The 22896-nt window shown below is 46.5% G+C and overlaps 1 protein-coding gene and 1 pseudogene across 1 annotated transcript; both read left to right on the forward strand.

Annotated features, from left to right (window-relative positions):
• Nucleotides 1-1396: 1396 nt before the first annotated feature.
• On the forward strand, nt 1397-5992 carry LOC124697541. The gene is made up of 8 exons (XM_047230119.1): nt 1397-1654; nt 1719-1894; nt 3737-3992; nt 4072-4175; nt 4456-4566; nt 4641-4788; nt 5346-5620; nt 5712-5992. The coding sequence occupies exons 1-8, from the start codon at nt 1397-1399 to the stop codon at nt 5926-5928; spliced, it is 1545 nt and encodes a 514-aa protein (XP_047086075.1). The 3' UTR covers nt 5929-5992.
• A 104-nt stretch (nt 5993-6096) lies between these two features.
• On the forward strand, nt 6097-10722 carry LOC124697542 (annotated as a pseudogene).
• The last annotated feature ends 12174 nt before the right edge of the window (nt 10723-22896 follow it).

Raw genomic sequence — 22896 nt, forward strand, 5'->3', positions numbered from 1 at the left:
GCGTATGCATGAGGTAGTAGTGAGGTGTTGTATGGATGATATTGATTATATAATGTAATCCAACTAACATAGCATTCATCTCTAATTTAGTTGTGTGTATGTATGCTCCAAATATAGCTATGCATACTCACAAAGAGAATTTGCATGACATCTCCAGCTTGTCCATTTTACTGGCGCCAACTTGGAACTGCAAGCAATTAAGGTATATCCTTTTAAATAGACCGGAAAAAAGCATTAAGATTCATGAACACACAATATCTTCGAACTATCACATATTCCCCTTATTTTTCCCTATCTGCCACCATAGGGATTCGTAGGGTCAACATAATAACAAAAAAATACTCCTTGCAAATAGATACCAACCTCATATATATGGTAAAGAAATATAGGTCCGGTATTGAAATCATGTCACTCGGACCCTAGTAACAAGCACTAAACATAGCAAGGGTGTACCAACACTTATACACGAATATCTTCAAGACAAACACCTCAAATCTCCATATATATAGATGATTACATGATGAATCTCATACAAACCCGATCCACCTCTTAAGCCTACAGAGAACTACTCACTCATGGTGATCAAGAGTGAGCCCATGGTTGTTGGTGATGACGTTGGTGGCAGTGATGATGAAGAAGCCCTCAAAATCTATCTCTCTCCGGGGTGGAGAGCAGGATCAATCTGGCCCCCAAAACGAAGATGGTGGTCTCGGCGGTGCTCTGTTTCGTGAAACATCTCGTCCTCCCATAGAAGTAGGTTTTTCAGGTATATTTAGCACCACGCTAAGGAGGGAGGCGATGCGACGAGCGAGGGCCAAAAGGCCCTAGGTGGCGCGTCCTAAGGTACTGGGTGTGCCACCTGGTCCCTTTTGGGCCTCGTGGCTCCCCTCTCGTGATCCAATGCTTCAGGCCCTCTATTTTGATGAAAACTCCCCTGGTATTTTCCCCGATTTTATTTCCTGTGAAAACTGACAGAAACAAGACTTTGCTAAAAAAAAGCGTCAGTTCAACATTTTTTATCCAAGTATGGTGAGATTTCGGAGCAAATCTTTGAGCAAAGTGCTTGAAAAAGTAGATACATTTGAGATGTATCAGCCACCACCCTGGGAAAAGGGTGACCCTTTCGACGCTTGAAGAAAGGCCACGAGGTGGGTCTTCAAGCGACATGAAGAAGCAGTGTGACCGCCGATACGTGCCAGTGGACTAGGCATGTGAGATGTTCGACGTGGGATGGAAAATGTCGTGGCCAGACGTGAACCTACCATCGGGCTGGCTCCTTTACTCCACGAGGGTGCCGGTTCCTGCCGTCGCACGCAAAGGGTGTGCGCGGTGTGACAACATCCGCCTCCGCCGTTCCATCCTATAGCTGAATCAGAAGGATGATCTGGCCTATGCGATGAACTCGACAAACTGGGACACCTTTGGTCCTGGGAGTTCAACCCACACTGGTGCGTTGGTTACCTCGGCGATGTTGGCTTCTTCAACCTTCAGTTCAGGCTGCATCCCCTTCGATGATGAGGGAGGTGACAAAAACGACGCTGAGGAAAGCGATGATGACATCAATGGCGGTGGCGATGCGCCGCTCATCATCCTGGAGATCCAGCCTCCGGACATCAACGAGGAGGAGACGATGGAGATCTCCATCACACATAGAGTTGGAGGAGCTCGCACACTAGAATGGCCTTGCCGTCCAGCTTCGCGATTCCGCGCTGGCGTAGGGTAGGCCAATCACCCCTCCGGTGACCCAGCCACCCCTGCACGCCACCTTCTCTTCCCACGACATTAGCAGCGGCTGCATCAGCGTCGGCGCCATCAGCAAGTCCCCCACCAGCACCGACGACTCCGCCTGCACAGGGCGCCTTTTTTACTGGTCATTGCCATGGGCGCCTCCAGTGTTTGTTACGAGTAGGGATCAATGGCGGCGGCAACCCTAGTTAGCCTAGGCTTACGATTTTTAGCTATTTCTTCTTTCTTCGCACTTTGTAATTTATATTCTATCAATAAAAATATTATTAGAAATAATATTTGTCAGGCTAGGCTACCCCTACCCAAACGGATAAAATAGACCAGGACAGCCATTTTCTTGTCCATGACCCGCTCTAAACGGACCATAACGGCACTTGGGCCGCTCGAGATTCCCTTAATTCACTTGTCGTGGCAGCACATTTTCCACCCACGCGCCCAACATTATCCAAACCTAGCGAGCTCCACCTCACACCACTAGTGGGGAGGAGCCCGAGGAGGGTGGGGGTGAGGTAAAATGTGCTCTAGGAAAACCACAATTCAAAGGAAAACCCTTCTATTCCCTCGGGGGATCGGGGGGATCGCGACGTCTTGATCGTCCGGATCGACGCGTGTCCACGTAGTGTCCTTCCTAGCAACCGAATGAGAGGAGAAAAGGGCCCCACCACGTTCTCCCCATCTTATCTCTTCCCATCGTCTCTTCCTTCATGTGAAGGCTCTGCCATGGATACCACCTGCAAATCGCCCCTCCCGGGGCTGCCCAGCCACACCTCGTCGGCCTAAAATCTCTCCTTCCTAGCTCGATCCGTTCTCTCCTGTGTAGCACCTCGTTGCGCGCCATGGAGAGGTTCGAGTTCGGCGGCTCCCATGCTGTAGGCCAGCGCTTCAAGCCGGCAATGGTATACATCCAACACCGGTCGCCGGTGTGCTCGCCGGATGCTGCCAGCCGCATGAGTGATTGCTGCCAAGGGAGGGCTTCGGTGCTACCTTAGGTGGCTAAGGTGGGCGGCGGTGCTACCTTGCTGTGTGTGGTGGGCGTCATTGCTGCCAGCGGGCGGGCTCTATTTCTGCCTTCGGTGAGCCGTGGAGCTACCCTGCTGCGTGCGGGGGCTCCGTGGCTGCAAGCAGCAGGCGTCGTTGCTGCCTTTGGTGGGCGTCGTTGCTGCCTTGGTGGGCGGCGGCGCTACCCTGCTGCCAGCGGCGGGCGTCGTTGTTGCTTGCGGCGGGCGCCCTTGCTACCTTAGGCGGGCTGTGGCGCTACTATGTTGTGTGACGGGCTTAGTTGCTGCCATAGGTGCGCGGAGGTGCTACTAAGGAACAACAGTTTTGCTACCAAATAATAATGGTGGTGCTACCATGGAGCCTACATCGCCGGCGATGCTGCGAGCCCGGGGGTGGTGGTGTTGCAAATGAGGGGTACTGATGCTGGCGGCGAGGCGGCGCCGCGGCGGTCCTACCGACGAGGGGCGCTGATGCTGACGGCGAGGCGACGCTATGGCGGTCCTGCCGACGAGGGGTGATGATGCTGCCGGTGAGGGAGGGGGCGCTGCTGGAGCGTGCTGCCGGCGACGTGGTTGCCGGTGCAGCCGATGGGAGCCATCAGAGGGCGATGCTGCCCCTCATGGAGTCGTGGTGTGCTTTCACCTTTTTTCGGTTGGTTGCGTTGACCCGGATGATGGCATCGTGAAGTTGTGATCATCCTATCGAACGGCTCCGGACCCGGGGATCGGAGAATTTGATCCCCGGGGACGCTCAGCAGTTCCCTTATTCAAAAGTGTCTTGTGGGAGATCCACCTTGTTCCCAACACGGGGCGTGCATTCTCAGGGTGAAAAGCAAGCCTTTTTTACTTCGTACTAAATAGCACGACCACATGAATCGAACCGCCCGATCACCACAAAATCTAAAACCTGGAGGAAAAAAAACATCCAGGCCGGCCTTGCACCAAGAGAATGCCCGGCGACGACAACTTCGGAGTTCAAAAACCATTTCCAGTTTCCCACCATCTCGCCCGCCTCACTCCAACGCCGCCAGCGTCATGGGCGAGGGACCGCAGAAGCCTCCGGGCGGGCAGCGCGTCATCCCCTGCGACGTCGAGCCGGCGCCGCGGGCCTGCTCGGGGCTGCATATGCTGGCTCTTGCCACCATCCTCGTGCTCTGGGGCCTCAAGTTCCTGTCGGCCACCCACTTCTGCCACCCCGCCGGCCCCGGCCGCAACTGGATCCCCTTGAACACCTCGCGCCACCCCGCGGTAGACTGTCTGCTCCCTGCTGCCGCGTTTCCTCGTGCCTGTCTCGCTGTCTGTTGAAGCTCTATTCCTTCCAATGCAGGATGTGCCGCATCAGGTTGGAAGTGTGGATATCTTCTCTTGGATAAGCTGTATGGATCTTCGTACGCTTGCTGTGCTGACAAACTCCACACTGTCTAGCTCAAGGTTCTCTTTATGTGATTCACGTGTCTTTCAGTAATTTTGCTCTCACGAAATTGGCACGATACCAGGGAACTATAACTACATAATTTGCTGTAACTGGTATACAAGAGTTTTTGTTATGCATGATAAACTTCACGATTTTTTCACATCTCCATGTAGCAACGGTGACCACAGAACATGTACAGTGATAGATCACTTTGGTATTCTGGAGTTTTTACTTATGTGTTGATTGCACTACTAATTCTATAGAGTTAATCACAGAATTTTTTTATTTTTTTGACAGTGATCCACATGATGTATCCTTCACGTTCTTGATACCAGAAGGAGGCAATGATCAATTGCCCTTCTACAAGATAATATCAGTAATACCTGGTTCAAACCTTACCGTTACTAGGTGAGAGCACGCAAATTAAAATGCTCATATTGTCATTGGAATTAGTCTATCCTCATACTTGCTTACCTCTTCAGTCAAAAGAAAATCAAGGATAAGCTAAACGTTGCTACTCCAGAGGGAAACTTCTTATGGTCATTCCGCAAAGAGCTGTCACCAATCATTATCGCAACTCACTTCTCACGAAAGAGACATGTTTATATCTCAGCAGACTCAATTGTAAAGGTACTGTGCATACATCTAATCTATTTACTCGAACCTATTACCGAACTTCTGGAAAAAACAAGCATTGATACCATTACTTTTTTTTTTGCCAAAAGATAATTGTATCGTCATACAGCCTGTTTCCTCTCTCAGTTTTTTCAGCTGTGATAGTGAGCCGTAGTTATTGAGAATTTAATAGAATGCCTAAATTGCACATAATAAAGTTTCTTCAAGAAGTTCGTATCGGCTAATTGTATTAGTATTGTCGAATAGTTTAAGAATTACCAGTCTTTACAATGCATGAAACGAATTTAAATGAAGATGACCACCCCCACCCCCTTACCTCTATTTTGAATCAGTCAATCAACAAAACAGACCTGCATATTGTAAGTGGGTCATATTGCCATGGTTATAAATTCTTCGATGAATTAGGCATAGCTTCTGAGAATTTTTTTAGCATGCAGATCCAATTCTGAAACACAAAGACATAACCATGTCATGTCAGAGTGTTACACTAAAGTAAGAATTTTCTGACTATCTTCGGAGTACCTTATGTGAAACATCACTCTCCTGCCCAGGGAACAGTTGAAGACCTTGTCCCCATTGACTTAGGCAGTTACGCCATCAGTGCTGCTGAAGATTGTAGCAAGCGCCTTGGTGATTACATCAGTACGGATGTTCTGAGTGCTGTTCAAAGAACAGCTCCAAAAGGTTTGGTATATACTGAACCTTTTGACAAGGACAGGTGCTTACTTGATTTTGATGTGCTTATTGTGGAGCCACACAATCTGAAGAGGAATCTGATTGATTCTATCGTGTTCTGGGCCAAGGCTGTCAACCTAGCTAGTCAAAGGTCTGTGACAGGATTATGTTGTGGGCAAAAATATTCATATTCAGCATGTATTATAACACCATTTCTGTCCATGTCCGATATCCATTTTCAGGGACAACATTAGGTTGGCAATGACTCTGGCCTTCTATGACGATTATCTAAAGCTCCCTACCTACTGGAATCGCGCAAATGCTAACACGGACATTCTCTACTACGATGGACCCAAGAATGTTTGCTCTGAAGATGGCCATCAGCATGAAGAAAAAGGCTCCGGCGAGGCCTGGCAACAGTACCTCAGTCAGAAGTCCAATGCTATGTTGAGCACCTGAAAGACGCACTTCATCATATGTGCTCCATTGCGTGGTAGTGGAAGATCAGCATTTGATAGCGATTTTGGCCGTTAAGGTGTAACACAAGATATAAGATGTGTGTTACCTATTAACCTATCAAAGATACCTGTGAAAAATGAGTGTTTTTTTTACCAAAAGATCACTAGAATGTTGTACTCAGTAGACTGATGCCTTTCAGCAAAGTCAAAAGCACTACTTCTATTTATTTAGAAGTATATTTGAGAAGCATAAGCACAGCTCATATTTTGGCCAACCCGAGCTCATATTTATTTAGAAGTATATTCAAACGTTACCATTACTAGCTGAGAGCACGCAAATTAAAATGTTCATATTCTCATTGGAATTAGTCTGTCCTCATCCTTGTTTGTCTCTTCAGTCAAAACCAAATCATGGATAAGCTAAATGTTTCCACTCCAGAAGGAAACTTTATTTGGGCATTCCACGATGAAGTCTCACCAATCATTATCGTATCGACTCAGCTCTTGCGAAAGAGATATGTTTATATCTCAGCAGACTCAATTGTAAAGGTACTATGCATACATCTAGTCTATTTACTCGAACCTATTACTGAACTTCTGGAAAAGCAGTCATTGATACCATTAAGACTTTTTGCCAAACGATAGGTCTATCATCATACACCCTGTTTGCTCTCTCCCTTTTTATAACATGTGATAGAGAGAAATAGTTGATGTCATTTACATGGAGTGCCCTAGTTGCACATCATAAAGTTTATCCAAGAAGTTTGTATCAGCTGGTTTGCATTAGTATTGTCAAATACTTGAAGAATTACCAGCCTTTACTTTGCATGACACGGGTTTAACTGAAAATGAGCACCCCAACCCCCTTACCACTGCTTTGAATCAGTAAAGCAACAATACAGAACTGCATATTGTAAGAGGATCATATTGCCAGGGTTATATATAAGTTCTTTGATGAATTGGGCATAGGACATGAGATGCTTTTGAGCATGCAGATCGAATTCAGAAGATAATAGAATAACAATGTGTTATACCCAAGTAAGCATTTTCTCAGTATCTTCGAATGAACTTACATGCACATCACTCTCCTACCCAGGGAAGAATTGAAGATCTTGTTCGCATTGATTTAGGCAGTCATGCCATTGGTGCTGCTGAAGACTGTAGCAAGCACCTTGGTGATTACATCAGTATGGATGTTCTTAATGCTGTTCAAAGAACAGCTCCAAAAGGTTATGTATAAGCTGGACCTTTTGACAAGGACGCGTGCTTACTTGATTTTGATGTGCTGATTGTGGATCCACCTAATCTGAAGAGGAATCTGATTGACTCTATCATGTTATGGGCCAAGATTGTCAACCTAGCTAATTCAGGGTCAGTGACTTGGTTGAGTTCTGGGAAAAAATTTCAATCATTGGCATATATTATACAGTAATATAACTAATAGATCAAAGAGAAACAATAGATCACCTTTTCATTGATTGTCATTTTTCTCGTTTAGTTTGGAGAGTAGTGCATTTTACTTTCAATATACCTCCACCCATGAATATAACTAATTTGTTTGGTAATTGGTTAAATGAGATTGATAAAAAAACAAAGGAACGAATCCGCATTGGGGTTTGTGCTTTAGTTTGGACAATTTGAAATTGTCGGAATGAGGTCGTTTTTAATAGGTGTGTTAATCCAAACTTCTTACAGGTTATTCACAGGGCGGCTTCATTGATTCACCTATGGTCATACCTTCTCCCTGTAGAGCAGCGGGAACCTTTGAATACCGGATGCAATCGTTTGATGGCGGTCGTTCGGGCTATCTTCAGCCAGGGTGGTTGCAATCTAGACGCATTGGAGATGGCAATTAGACTTCTTTTGGTTTCATCTCTTTTTCGTTGGCTGATTTTTACAGCCACTTTGATTGACCCGTGAGCGGGGTGTAATAACAGATTACTGGATGTTTGATACTCTGCAACTATGCTTTAATAAAACGGCTGTGTGCATCTCCTAGATGCAGAGGCTGGGGCTATAAGCTCCCATCTCGAAAAAAAAAGTATTATACAGTAAATCATATTTATAATTCACTACCAAACCTTCTGGGAAGTTATCAAGGGTGATTTAATGTCAATGTTCTATCAACTCCATAGGGAAATTGCAGTTGTTCAAATTAAACTTTGGTGTTATTACCTTGTCGGCTAAAAGGGAGAATGCGGTTCAAATCCAGCAATTTAGACCTATCTGTATTCTTAATGTTAGTTTTAAAATATTCACTAAAGTCGCTACTATAAGAGCTAACACTGTTGCCGAAACAGTCATTAGTCCCACACAGTCAGCTTTTTCATGCCAGGACGACATATACTCGAAGGAGTAGTTGTCTTACATGAAACCATTCATGAACTTCATCGGAAGAAAATGGATGGTGTGATATTTAAAATTGATTTTGAGAAGGCATATGATAAGATGAAATGGCCTTTTCTTCAACAAGTCATGCGTATGAAAGGTTTTGATCCCAAATGGTGTCAACTCATCGAACAATTTGTTAAAGGAGGAAGTGTAGGAATCAAGGTCAATGATGACATTGGACACTACTTCCAAACTAGAAAGGGTCTTAGACAGGGAGATCCACTGTCACCGTTATTATTCAACATTATTGCAGATATGTTGGCCATCCTAATAGCACGGGCGAAGGAGGATGGACAGATAGGAAGTCTTATTCCTCATCTAGTTGAAAGAGGAATTTCTATACTACAATATGCTGATGATACGATACTTTTTATGGAGCATGACTTTGAAAAAGCCGTAAATATGAAACTTATATTACGTTTATTCGAAAAATTGTCAGGATTAAAAATCAACTTTCACAAAAGTGAGATTTTCTGTTTTGGCAAGGCTAAGGAAGAGGAGGAACAGTATAAACAAATTTTTGGTTGTGAATCTGGTTCTTTACCATTCAGGTATTTGGGTATTCGAATTCATTATAGAAAGTTAAAAAACTCTGAATGGAACTTAGTGGAGAGTCGTTTTGAGAAAAAGCTTGGGTGTTGGGCTGGAAAGATGTTATCATATGGGGATCGTCTTGTATTGATTAACTCAGTTCTTACTAGCTTGCTGATGTTTATGCTATCTTTCTTTGACATACCTAAAAGGGTAAGGAAAATATTAGATTTTTTCCGATCACGTTTCTTTTGGCAATGTGAGGAAAATAAAAAGAAATATCGGCTAACTAAGTGAAACTTAATTTGCAGACCCAAAGACCAAGGTGGTCTAGGAATTGAAGTACTGGAAATTAAAAATTCTTGCCTGCTTAGCAAATGGCTCTATAAGCTTCTCTCTGAAGAAGGGCTATGGCAACAACTTTTAAAAAACAAGTACCTTTCTCAGAAAACCTTGGCTGAAGTTGAATGTAAGCCTACTGATTCACCTTTCTGGAAAGGCTTAATGAAAGTTAAAGGAGAATTCTTTAGCAGAGAGAAATTTGAAGTTGGTTCGGGAGAAGGAGTGCATTTTTGGGAAGATAGATGGTTAGGTGAGCAGACCCTTGCATCTCAATATCCCCAATTATATAATATTGTTCATCGTAAACATGATACGGTGGCCAATGTTATGAGTTCAACTCCGTTAAATATTGATTTTCGGAGAAGGTTGGTTGGCAATAAATGGGATCAATGGGTGAACCTATGGCAGAGATTAATGGAAATAAATCTTAATGAGAACCAAGATAGGTTCGTTTGGGAGCTAACATCTTCAGGAAGATTTACTGTTAAATCTATGTATGGTGATATGATTAATGGACATACAACATATCTTCTTAAGTATCTTTGGAAAATAAAAATCCCTCTGAAAACAAAAATCTTTATGTGGTTCCTTAGTAAGAAAGTCCTTTTGACCCGAGATAATCCAGCAAAGCGGAATTGGAATGGTAATGCAAAATGCTCCTTCTGTGACGCCGAGGAATCAGTTGAATATTTGTTTATTTCCTGCCCTTTTGCTAGGCTTATTTGGCGGGTGGTGTTTTCTGCATATAACATTCCACCTCCAGCCAATGTCACAAATATGTTTGGGAATTGACTTAATCGAACTGACAAAACAGATAAAGCTAGGATTCGTATTGGTGTTTCAGCTTTATGTTGGTCAATTTGGAATTGCAGAAATGATAGTGTTTTTCACAAAAAAGACACTACTAATTTTTTGCAGGTTATTCACACTATGGCTCACTGGATCCAGCTTTGGCGTTTCTTACTCCCGGAGGATCAGCGGGAATCCATGATTTCTGGATGCAACCGCCTTCTAATGGTTGCCCAGGATATTTTCTACCAGACTACTTGGCGGCCTATTAAGAGATTACATGATGCTTCATCTGCGTAGCAGCTTTCTCTTGTTTTTTCTTATTTTTCGATGGTTGATTCTTGTATCGATCCTCGATGACATTTGAGTTGTAAACTTTGAATGATCGCTTTACTAATAAAAGGCTGTATGCATCAATCGATGCAGAGGCCGGGACACACCCCATTTCAAAAAAAAATATAATTCAGCTAATTTATATTATAAGTTTATAACACATCTTCGGTCCTATCAAACATCCATTTTCAGGGAAAGCATTAGGTTGGCAATGACTCTGGCCTTCTATGACGATCATCTGAAGCTCCCTACCAATTGGAAGCGCGCAAATGTGAACACGGACATTCACTACAACGGACCCAAGAATGTTTGCTCTGATGATGGCGGACATCAGCATCAAGTAAAAGGCTCCAGCAAGGCCTAGCAACAGTACCTTAGTCAGAAGTCTGACGCAGCACTGAGCACCTGAAAAATTGCACTTCACCCTATTCTCCATTGTTGAGGTGGCGCGACAATGCTTTACGGGCTAAGAGCATGTCTAACAGGCCCCGTATTTTTTCGCCCCGTATAACACGAGTAAAGGGCCCCTGTATCCGGATTTCGTCGGCCAAAACTCGGGCGAGCTAGCAGAGCCCGTATCCCCACCCCGTAAAACAGAATATTCTGTTTTACGGGGTGAGATACGAGCTCTGCTAGCTCGCCCGAGTTTTTGGCCCCTCAAAACAGGGTTTTTTGACAAATTGCATATTAGAACCAACACACCATTCACATAAAATAAATGTTTTACATCACACAATAATCGTCTTAATTATTACAATAATGTTTCTCGGAAATGTCAACAAATGTTCTAATGGAAGAATTAAACAAATAACAAATGTTTCACACATACAACAAATAGGAAATGAATGTTTCACACATACAACAATGGGAAATGAATGTAAAAAATCATTGGCCATGCAACTGCCAATGGTGATCAATCAGATCTTGGGTGAGCTGGTGATGAGTCTCGGCATTTTCAATGCCTCGATGAGCTGCAAGAAAAGCTTCAAGCCGATCAGGGTTCCTCTCGGGCTGCACTCGGGTGCCAACATTGTCATAGAAACATGGCAAGTTTAAACCGCTTTCATCTTCAATGATCATGTTGTGAAGAATCACACAACATGTCATGACATCAACAAGAGTTTCCTTGTCCCAAAACCTAGCAGGACCCCCGACAATTGCAAACCTTGCTTGAAGGACACCAAAAGCTCTCTCAATATCCTTGCGGCATGCCTCTTGATTTCTGGTGAAGCAAGCTTCCTTTCTTGTCAAAGGCCTGTCCTTTTTCTCTTTTATGGACTTGACAAGGGTTGCATAGTTAGGGTAAATACCATCTGTGAGATAGTACCCCATGGTGTACTCATTGTTCATAACTTTGTAGTTACAAGGTGGAGCATCACCCTTAACTAGTCTTTTAAACAAAGGGGATCTATTCAAGATGTTGATATCGTTGAGTGTCCCCGGCAATCCAAAAAAGCATGCCAAATCCATAAGTCTTGAGAGGCCACAGCTTCAAGAACAATGGTAGCATCACGGCTTTTGCCACAATACATGCCATGCCATGCTTTTGGACAATTTTTCCATGTCCAATGCATGCAATCCAAACTACCAAGCATCCCCGGCCACCCCTCTTTTCATTGATCTCCATGAGCCTTTTTGTATCATCCTCATTTGGAGCTCGGAGATACTTCTCTCCATACAACTTGATCACCATCTTGGCAAACATACGCACGCAATCCGTGGTTGTTTGCACACCAATGCGAAGGTACTCATCGGTATAATCTGCTGGTATACCGTATGCAATAACCCTCATGGCGGCAGAAATTTTTTGGTATGGGCTAAATCCCATGACTTGGGCAGCATTTCTTCTTTGCTTGAAATAATCGCAATTTGCCTCGCAATCTTTGACGATTTTCTCGAACAAAGTCCTACGCATTCGGTACCGTCTACGGAAGAGGCGGGGAGGATAGGTCGGTACCTCGGCGAAGTAATCTTGCATCAGTCTGCTCGTGGCCGACGGCGCGGTTCCGCGGAATGCACATACGCCCCATCACGGATCCTTTCCGCTGATCCAGCAGCTTCATGCGGTCCTCCGTTTGCTTCAAGCCGAAGAGCAGCACCATCATCTCCGTGTCGTCGTCGTTGAGCAAATCGTCGATGTCGGAATCATCCGACGACGACCAATCGGTGGACGTCGCGTCCAAATCCGCCATGTGCACATCCTCCGAAGCCATCTACCACGGTGTACCATACATCAGCCCCAAATCCGACCAATTTACCGGCGGCAACGAAGAAGAACGCGGCGGAATACTCACCGAGGTGCGGCGGAGGTGCGGCGGGCGTGTGGCGGTGCGGACGGACGCGGAACTTCGGCGGGGGTGCGGCGGAGGTGCGGCGGGCGTCGAAGAACCTCGACGAGGCTGGGCGGACGGCGGAGGGGCACGGGTGGCGGCGGATCTGACGGATTGCGGCGGCGGCGCGCGGTGGCGGCGGCGGCGCGCGGGGAAAACGGGTGGGGGAACTGAAATGTCCGCGCGCGCTTTCGGAATTGGGATGCTGGCTTCGCCCACTATCCCCGCTCCCACCCCGCACAAGTAGGGGCGAGGACCCGCCCGTACTCGAAAACAGCAAAAATCGATTCGGGGGCCGTTTTACGGGGCGTGCTAGACGGCCGGGTAGACGCGAAACCCTCAAACCGGCGGTTATTATACGGGTTTGCCCCTTTTACGGGGTCTGTTAGACCTGCTCTAAGGGCATCGCACCGACCCAAACGGACGTCGGTTTCGGATCGTTTGGGTCGCCACGCGAACACGCGGATGTCGCCCGGACGCTCACACAGATCCGGCTACTTTTTTAATCCCCAACGCTACGTGCGATCTAAACCCAAAACTTGTTAAAAAAAAAACCCAAAACTAGAACAAACAGAGGCAGAGGCCGGCGCTGCGCAGGTGCGAGGCGGGCGTGGGCGTGGCGAGGCCGGCGACGACGTGGGCGCGGCGCGGCCGGCGGTGCGCAGGTGCGAGGCGGGCGTGGGCGTGGTGAGGCCGGCGACGGCGTGGGCGCGGCGCGGCCGGCGATGGCGAGCCCCGCGCGAGCCCGAGCCCGTGCCCCGCTCCCTTCCCCGCGGGCGCGGCGTCCGGGCGCAGGCGTCCAGCCGTGCCCCGCTCCTCCCTGCCCTCCCCCGCGGGCGCGGCGTCCGGGCGCAGCGCGGCCCCGGGCGCGCGAGGCGAGGCGCGGCGCGAGCCGGGCGCGGGCCTGCGACGGCGGCGGCCCGAGGCGCGGCACGGACGGGGCGGCGTCGAGGCGTGGCACGGGGCGGCACGGACGGGCGGCGTCGAGGCGCGGCAAGGCGCGAGCCCCCTGCGCGGTGTGGCGAGGCCGGCGACGGGCGAGGCGAGACGCGGCCAGCCCCGTGCCCGTGCGGCCGGCGCCCGCGGTGGCGTGGCGTGGCGCGGCCGGCCCTGGCCCCGCGCGGCGTTGGCGAGGCGGGACGGCGGCCCGAGGCGTGGCCAGCGGGGCTCGCGTCTTGGCGGGGCGCGAAGAGGCACGGGGCGGCGCGAGGCAGCGTCCGGGCGGGCGCGGCCCGGGCGGAGCTACAGTCGCGCGCGGCTCCGCAGCGGCGTGGGGCGGCCAGCTCCAACGTGCGAAGCTGCAGCAGCGCGTGCGGCGACCGTGCCCGCGCGCACTCGCCCCCGCCTGTGGCTCGCGCGACAGGCGGCCGTGCTTGCGCCGGCGTGGCGAGCGGCCGGCGCCCGTGCGCGTCGCCGTCGACGAGCTTTGCCGCCGGAGCTCGTTTTGGCAGCGGCAACTTACGGTAGGGATGAAAAAAAGGAGAACTCGGCGCCAGGGTGCTCCATGTGTGGGCGGTGGCTGCAGCTGGCCAGGCCAGCCGAACTCCGGTGGCTATTCCGGCCAGATCCATGGGAAAAAGAAGACACGGGAGAGAGAACATGTGGGGCCATGCGGATAAAAACGGACGTGCGGAGCTGTCCCGAGCCAGCCGGAAAGACACAAAGTCCGCCCAAATTTAAGTCAGGTTTGGGTCGCGCCGGACTTTATGGCCGTCCGTTTTGCATTGGGTCTACGCGTTGGGACGTTTTTTTACCCAAACGGACCAAAATGGTCTCCGTTTTTGGGTTTGGGTCTCCGTGTTGGAGATGCCCTAAATAATGGGAGTGCGGAGGGGACAGACCCGATGTCCGTGCTTCCAAGTGACTTTATGGTACCGCTATTTCTATATGGGCCATACAATTTGGAAGATCAAGGGTCCATGTTTATTTGTAGTATTAACAGTGGGTACTATCTTGAACGCGCACACGCACATCCTATCTCTATGAGCATATCCGAGACCGAGTCAAAGAAACTAATCCAGCCCGTATCACACTCTATCCCTATGAGCACCTCTGAGAGACTGAGTAAAAAAAATGATTTGACGGGTCTTGTGATTGACAAATCCATCACAGTCACCTCGCTATTGACGGGAACGTCGCCTCCCACTGAAGAATATTCCGCATTTTATGAGACACCAAACTGTTCTGGGGTTTAATACCTGATGGGTTAGGGGTGACACTGCTAAGGCTGTACCCGAGAAAACAGAGGCCCGGTACGAAACAAAAAAAATTGGGCCCTCAACGCGACCATTATTAATTAGAAACGGGGTTTTGTATCATATTTATTATCAGGTTGGTGGTATAATTTTTTGGATGAATTACATCTTACGGAAAAGCAATCTCAGAATTCAAAAGTCCTCCATTCTTTAGCAGAAACGGGACATCCTTCTAGCATTCCTTGAGATAGAATCTACAATTAGAACTTAGGAGATAATACAGAAAATGAAACTAGAAGGCAAATAACATGTATCAAAAATAGAACATGGAAACAAAATAGCCAAATGAGTTGAAGCAACCTTTGATTGATTTTGGAAGTGTCAAGGTGTCAGCATGTGTCTCTGGTTACTGTGATTACTCCAGGATCCAGCCCTCCTCCTCTTGAAAAATCAGCGACCAAGCACTCTGGCGAGGCCTCCAACACGAATTGATGCGCCTGAATTTCAGGTGCGGAAACAATCAGTCAAGGGGTCGCCAGATCGAAAGAAGCGGTGCATAGAGATTCGGAGATGAGAAATTGAGATGACAATACTAAATAAATAGATGGTGACTGCAACAGACCTTGCATCTGTTTATTGCATCAACAAATCAAAGAGATGAACGAGAAAAGAGAGAAGACGATCGTGAGTATTGGCATGTGGGCAATTTCTGAAGCGGTGGAAGCGTGGAGTGGGTCAATGACTCAATCAAATAAATTAGGCACAACTAAACTTAGGACTAGTACTAGGTAATAGCTGAAAATAAAAACTGGAGGTCCTGTGCGGTCGCACATGGTGCACCTGCATCATATATGGATATGGACACTACTTTCCTAACCATCCAGCCACATGTTGAATCTCTATTTGAATGGTTCTCCTCTCGTAATTTCATGTACATGAAACTGATACACATAAATCAACTGAATGCACAATTACTTGTAGCTTTAACTCCTGCTTTAGGAAAGATTACTTGGACATCGGTGTTCGTAGCATATGCATGCTCAAACACTGGCCTTGCTAATCATACATATGTCAGGTTTTGGTGTAGCAGATAGATGGCCAACTCTATCCAATAAGATTGTTAATGCATAGCAAACAACTAGCTGTCCCAATGGCCACGCAAACCCCCCGTTGCCAGATCTTCGTGGCCCACGCTTACTTCATATATTCAGTTAGTTTTCCGCTTGCTCAAGGCTCCATATATTTTCACCGGCCAGTTTAGTCTTTCTACTCTGATAATGCTTCCTCCATGAAATTTCTTACCATCTAACTGTATGCTTTATGAAAGACGGCAAAAGGTTTGTCACAATATATTAATAAAGAGCAAGTTCGAGTACAGGAAAGCAAGATAAGAGATATAACTGGCGACACACTGGACCTACGAGCACGAGCTTGCTCTTCGAACCTGAGGAATCTGAGATGATTCGCCGTGGTCCCAATCCAGGAAGCGCATCATTCTTGTTTTTGTGTAAGATGATCCGTGACATGGTAGACATGTTCCGGAAGACCCTCTCTTTTCGATTGATTCTAACTGGATGTTACTAACAGCATGACCACATCGAGATATAGCAGTGATATGCATATCACTTTGTGCAAACGGAAACATAGGACAGCACTGTTTTTGGTGCTTCCATTGCCTACCATTCCTAATCCTCTTTTCCATTTTCCATCGACACGTTTGGGCAATGTCATTTCAGCATACAATTGCCATTTATAAGAAAGAGGTAGCAATGGAAAAAAAAACCTTATATAAGAAGTGTGACATGGTGGAGAAGAATAATGACCCTGTGCGTAGGAGGTTGAGCTGTACCGACATTCGAGAGTTGGTGCACACAATTATGTCATTATTTGTGGGCATGCTCTGTTGTAGACATGTATTCTTAGTCTAGCAGAAAATTTACGGATGAATGTTATTGAAGAGAGATGGGATGGATTCTATTGACCAAGACACACGCAAATTTTGAGATTGCAATACCACACCCACAAGTACCTGTCAATCAAAAACCATGTGGTTGCAGAAATTGAGATGGAAAAATACTAACAAGAGTCTTTTAGATCTTGGAAGCAAATTCAGTGCACCTGGGCACAATGTGCCCTCTTTTTGAAAAAAAAATTAAATTTGTATTTTTGAGTTTCAAAAAAATTCAAATTTTATTTTGGGAATACATATATATGTTGTGTATATCCATGCAAAGTTTCGGTAGAAAACACGTAATCTTTTGACCTGTGAACAAATTTCTGAGAAAAATACACGTATATAGTGGCTATATACTGTCATAAATTTATCTTTTTTATATTTCCCAAAATATAACATATTTTAAAATTAAATTCCAGACGTACAATATCTATGTATATATCTATCTACGTATTTTTTGGCTGAAATTTTAGACCGAAAAGAACTATTTTCATTTTTTTCAAAAAACAAGCTCACAGGTGCTCAAGAGCGCCGATGAGTTGTCGCTCTTAGATCTCCTTTTTTTGATTAGCTTTGAAGTCTTTTAATGACATTTTTCAATAAAACAAATATAGTAATATCACGAAGATACCAATTCAAAATTGAGCTGGTCTTATTTGATAGGACGGGCAAGGAGATTATTTAGGTCAGCATAATTGTTGTTTTGGCCAGCATTTTCTTGCACCAGTCCTAATAGTTATATTGTAGCTTCTTTTTACATCCAAATTTCGGCTCTTTATTTGATAGGAAACCTACAAAGTTTAGAGTTATCATCAGAACCCAATAACTTTTATATAGGAATATTGTTGTTGAGCTGGCATGGTATGATTTTTGCCTTTTTCATTAATATCGATTGTATTGAAACATATAGTTTGTATTGCCTGCAACTTTGTTTTAGCTGATCTTTAAGCAATGCAGCATGTCCAATTGACATAACAAGCTTATAGTTTAAGGCTTGAGACATGTAGTAATACCTCTGTCTTCATGGAGATGCCAGTATATGACACTCCACATGTTCTATATTTTTTAGAATAGCGACTTATATAAAACAAATGCCCCTAAGTTTATATAATCGATATGGCTACTTCTCCCTAAGTGGCAAAAGGTTGAAGTAAGTTGTATATAAATGATTCTGATTAGTTTTTGGATCCCTGAAAAGGATTTTCATGTCCTGCTAGGCTGCTACCATGTAAAATTGATATGCTAAGCCCTGCCCTTTAACTATACATATGGGTCTTCATTATCAACCACAAAGAAACTCATGCACAAATTATTTGAGCATGTATGCTAAGGATTTTCTCTTCTTTTTTCATAGATTTTAGAAAGTACATTTTAGCCTTGCATGGCTCATAGATTATTGTATTAGACCTAAATTTAATTAATTATAATTATCCTGGTCTTAACATATGATTGGTATGTGTAAGTTAAGAAAAGTGCCAACTTATCAATATTTATACTAAAGATGCTTAGATGCTATTTCCCAAAAAAAAAATCACGCTAATGAGGCAAAATCTTCAGTCTGAATTCGCTTCTCATTTCGTTTTGCTAGGTAGATAGTACCCGCATACATATGAAAAATGGTTATACTGATTTAATGAGAGTTCGTTTGTACTACATATGAAAAATGATATATGCTTCAAGCCTGCGATGCCGGCAAAAATACCTTGGCCGGATCATTCTCTGAGGGGGCATTGCTAAGTCATGCATGATGGTAGGATGGCTACATCTTAACTCAATGCTTCCCAGTCAGTCAGACCTTTTCAGAGAATTTAAAGGACTCTTTCCGTTTCTGCAATTTTCAATTTTCCTGAAAATATTCAAGTTTGTGAAAATCATAAATAATTCATATATCATCACAAAAACGCAAATAAGATATCAGAATGTTTAGAAAAAGAAACTTATCTGTTTATATCAAAATCATTCAAGTTTGAATGATTTGCAAAATTGTTTTTATAGGAGAACAATTCAAACACTTTCAGCTTTGGTGTTTTCTGTTTTCTACTTTGCTTTTCATCAACATGGTTTTATATTGTTTTTGTTCTCAGAAGGCCGCACGTGCATGGAAATTTACATGTATTTCTATGCATATGCACTGGTGATAATGTCACGCCATGATACACTGTCGAGTCGTAGCCATAAGAAACATGATTAGTGTCTCACCATTATCAACTCACTGAATTATTACTTTTTTTGTACTAACATGCTTTAATATGGTGTGGTAGAAACGGTACCATCATTAGTGCTATTATTTCCTTTGAAGAACCATGCAAACAACATTTGTTGGTAATATGGTGCTGCTTAATAGGTTTGTTGTCTTCAAATATAGCTAAATGTGAGCAACACTAACATCCTTAGTTCTTGAGACAATTTTTAGAATCCTCAAATTCGAAAAGAGTAAAAAGTTACGGTAAAATAAAGTTTTTTTGCTGCAAAATAGAAAATTCGAAGAAAAAAAAATCTGTGACGCACCAAGTGTCCATGCGCCACAAAATTAAGCTCCGAAATTTGAATTTTCTGCCGCCCAAGCCTCCTCCACTTCTCCACCAATTCTCCTCACTTCTCCTCCTTGGATGCAAACTTCTCCTCCTCCACTTCTCCTCCTCCTCTCCTCCACCACCACCACCACCTCCTCCTCCCGCCGGCCTCCTCCTCCTCCTCCTACTACTCCGGTGACCACCTCCTCCGGCGATCACCACCTTCTCCTCCTCCTTCGGCGGCCACCTTCTCCTCCTCCACCACCAACATCCTCCTCCTCCACCACCACCTCCTCCACCACCATCACCACCACCACCACCACCACCACCCTCCACCACCACCTCCTCCACCACCACCACCACCACCACCACCTCCACCACCACCACCACCACCTCCTACTCCACCACCACCTCCTCCGGCCGGCCTCCTCCTCCACCCCACCCACCCAACCCACCCAACCCACCCAACCACCCACCTCCGGCGATCTTTCAGCGAAATTTTTTAAAAAAATTGGCGGCCCCAGATCCAGATCTAGATTTGGCCGCCATTTTTTCTTTAATTTCAAAAAAAAATCTGTGGCGCACCACCCGCCGGTGCGCCACGGCATGTACGCCACAAAATTCTTATTTTGTGGCGAGAATTCTGTGGTGCACCGTCCATGCGCCACAGAATAGCTTTTTTGGTGCGCCACTAATGAGTCTTTTCCTACTAGTGATTACTTATTGGTACATCCGTATTTTTATGCACTCCGGCTTACTATAGATCATATATATCTATCTTCTGTGTCTACATATTTGTCTTGTGATCCTGAGTTGTTCGTGTAATTTTAAAGCTCTCTGCTTTCATAGAATTTAACTGTCAGATTTACTCTCCTATGATTTTTGCTGGTGCTCTTGCATAATATTTCATCTTTACTCATATCGAACAAGTATTATCATTTTTCACCTAGGTTTTCGTCTATACAAATTGTTAATTGGCGAGAATTTCACGAAATCGTGCGCCAAGGCGCACATCTAAATCTAGTAGGGATGAGAACCCGCCGCCTTGGGGGAGCCAAACGCCATTGAGTTGGGTACGGTGCGGAAGCGTCCTCACGACGGGCAGGGAGGCGGCATTCTGGAACACGACGACGTGGAGGCGGAACGGCGAGAGCCGCGTTGGTCAGGGGCGTCGCTGCGGCGGTGGGTGGTGACAGACGTGACAACACCAACTCTAGTCCCCAAAACTTTTCTCGAACTGGCAAGAAAATCATAGGGGAGAAATAGACGAACCTCACGCGAGTCTGCTTGCCATCGCTCATGTTAACGTTGTTTCCTAGAGGAAGGCCGCAGCCTCGCTGGTGGCCGTGACCGCTGATGCAGCCCTTTGAGGAGGGGCCCGATGTCAGCGATGGCTGGTCGTGCCGATCGCTAGGATTAATTGGATGGGGAGGCGGCGTGCAAGATGATGTATAGCTGCGGCTTGCCAATTGATGAAGAGGAAGTTGAGTCTCGATTGAGGGGATTTCGTTTTGAGCTGATCTGTTAGCAAGGTGGGGAAACCAATTGTCAACCAGTTTCCTTCTGAGGATGATTTGGAGGCAGAGACGACGCACAGAGTTAGTGGAACATGGGTGAGGCGGAACGCGGTGGAGGCTGAGCGGGCTGACAGTATTTTACCGCTGAACACGGTGACAATACTGATCATTGGATGATTATTAGATGACTCAAATTTAGTTAGTTTTCAATTTGCTGAAGGCTCCAGATATTTTCACCGCCTGATTAGTCTTTCTACTCTGATAATGTTTTCTCCATGAAATTTCTTACCATCTAATTATATGCTTTATGAAATACGGCAAAAGGTTTGTTTTAAATAGAAGGCCCTCCGGCCCAACTTTATATATAAAACCACACATAAGTAAGGTTCGGTACAACACCACACCGCACACACAAATGATAAAAGATGTTCTGAGACAAGCCCACACAATCAGCTCCCAGCGAAACATAACATGACAGAGCACCCACATCTCGGGCCCATCGCATGCCCCAAAGGTCGTCGTAGATGATCAAGGTCGAGATGTCGTCCTCATGTCGACTCAGACCGCGTCCGAGCGTAGAGCCTCCTGACGCCGCCCACCGCGAAGTCCAGCAAATCCCTGTCCCTCGGTCTGACCAGAACCCTCCAACACTGCATATGTAAAGACAATTGGTAGAAGATGTCAGCCGGTTGCCGATCAGCCTTCCCTCAATGGCTAGCTTATTACGTATGTTCCAAAGCGTCCAGCATTGAGCCGCAAACGTGAACCAAGCTAGCCTACGGAGGGGGTTAGACAATCCCTGAGAGAGTGCGATGAAGTCCCCTGCCCCTGCCGGGTTCCAGTCACACGAAAGGAGCTCCCTCACCCCAGCCCACATAAGTCTTGCGGATGGGCAGGTGAAGAAGATGTGGTTGCAGTCCTCCCAGGCCCCGCAAAGCGCACACGTTCCATTGGAACGACCATGCCGCTTAAGCAACTGCTCTCCCGAGGGCAGCCGCCCACGGATCAATTGCCAGAGGAACACCTTAATCTTTGGTGGTACTCTGGTTCTCCACACATCTTTGAACGATGCGGTCGCCGCCCCTTGCGCCAGCCTAGCATAAACAGAGGAAGTGGAATATAAACCGGAAGGCTCCAAGGCCCATGAGACCTCGTCGTCTTCCGTGCTAGTAGGTAGTCCCTGTACCTCCCTGCACAAGTTGTCCCACTCCACAGTTTCGGCCAGGCCAAATTGTCGCCTGAAGCGGAGGCGCCATTCCCCTGGCACCCCATCGAGCACCCTTGCTCCATGGACGGTGATGAAAGGCGACTCACAGCAGCTGAAGAGTCTGGGAAATCTCGCCCTAAGAGGTCCGTTGCCCGTCCACCAGTCTGTCCAGAAATAAGTTCTTCTCCCGTTTCGAACCCTATGTTTTGCCCCCAGCTTGAAATGCCATTTGACCTTTTGTATCGCATTCCAAAACTGTGAGCCATGAGTTGGTACCTCCCCTGCATAGAGATCCCTACCTCGCAGGTACTTCGCCCTGATCAAGTCTGCCCAAAGACCTTCCGCCCCTTGATAGAGCTTCCAAATCCATTTCACCATTAGGGAGATATTCATGGACTTGGTGTTCATCACCCCAAGGCCCCCCAGCACCTTGGGTTTACAAACCGTGGCCCAGTCCACCATGTGGTACTTGCGTTTGTCGCCCACGCCCTCCCAAAAGAAGCGTGAGCGCGGTCTATCCATAGCCTTATGCGTGCCGTCATGGAGCAGGTACATGCTCCTTGCGAACAAAGGCAGGCTAGACAGGCAGGAGTTGGTAAGCTCCAGGCGCCCCGCCGCCCCCAGGTACAACCCCTGCCATGGTTCGACCCTATGAGCCACGACCTCCGGGAGGAAGCCCCAGTCCGCTACCCTAAGCGGTCTATCGCTAATAGGTAGTCCCAGTGTTGTGGGTATACTTCATGGGTGTACCATCGACAGTGCCTAGATCCGGCATGCCCGGGTGGCCCACAGATGGTGATGAGGCATGTGGCCCATCGGGCGGCCCAGTTGCTGTTGATCATGAAGGAAGAAGTCCAGCCCGGGATC

The sequence above is a fragment of the Lolium rigidum genome, chromosome 3 (genome assembly GCF_022539505.1).
Source record: "Lolium rigidum isolate FL_2022 chromosome 3, APGP_CSIRO_Lrig_0.1, whole genome shotgun sequence".
NCBI lineage: Eukaryota > Viridiplantae > Streptophyta > Magnoliopsida > Poales > Poaceae > Lolium > Lolium rigidum.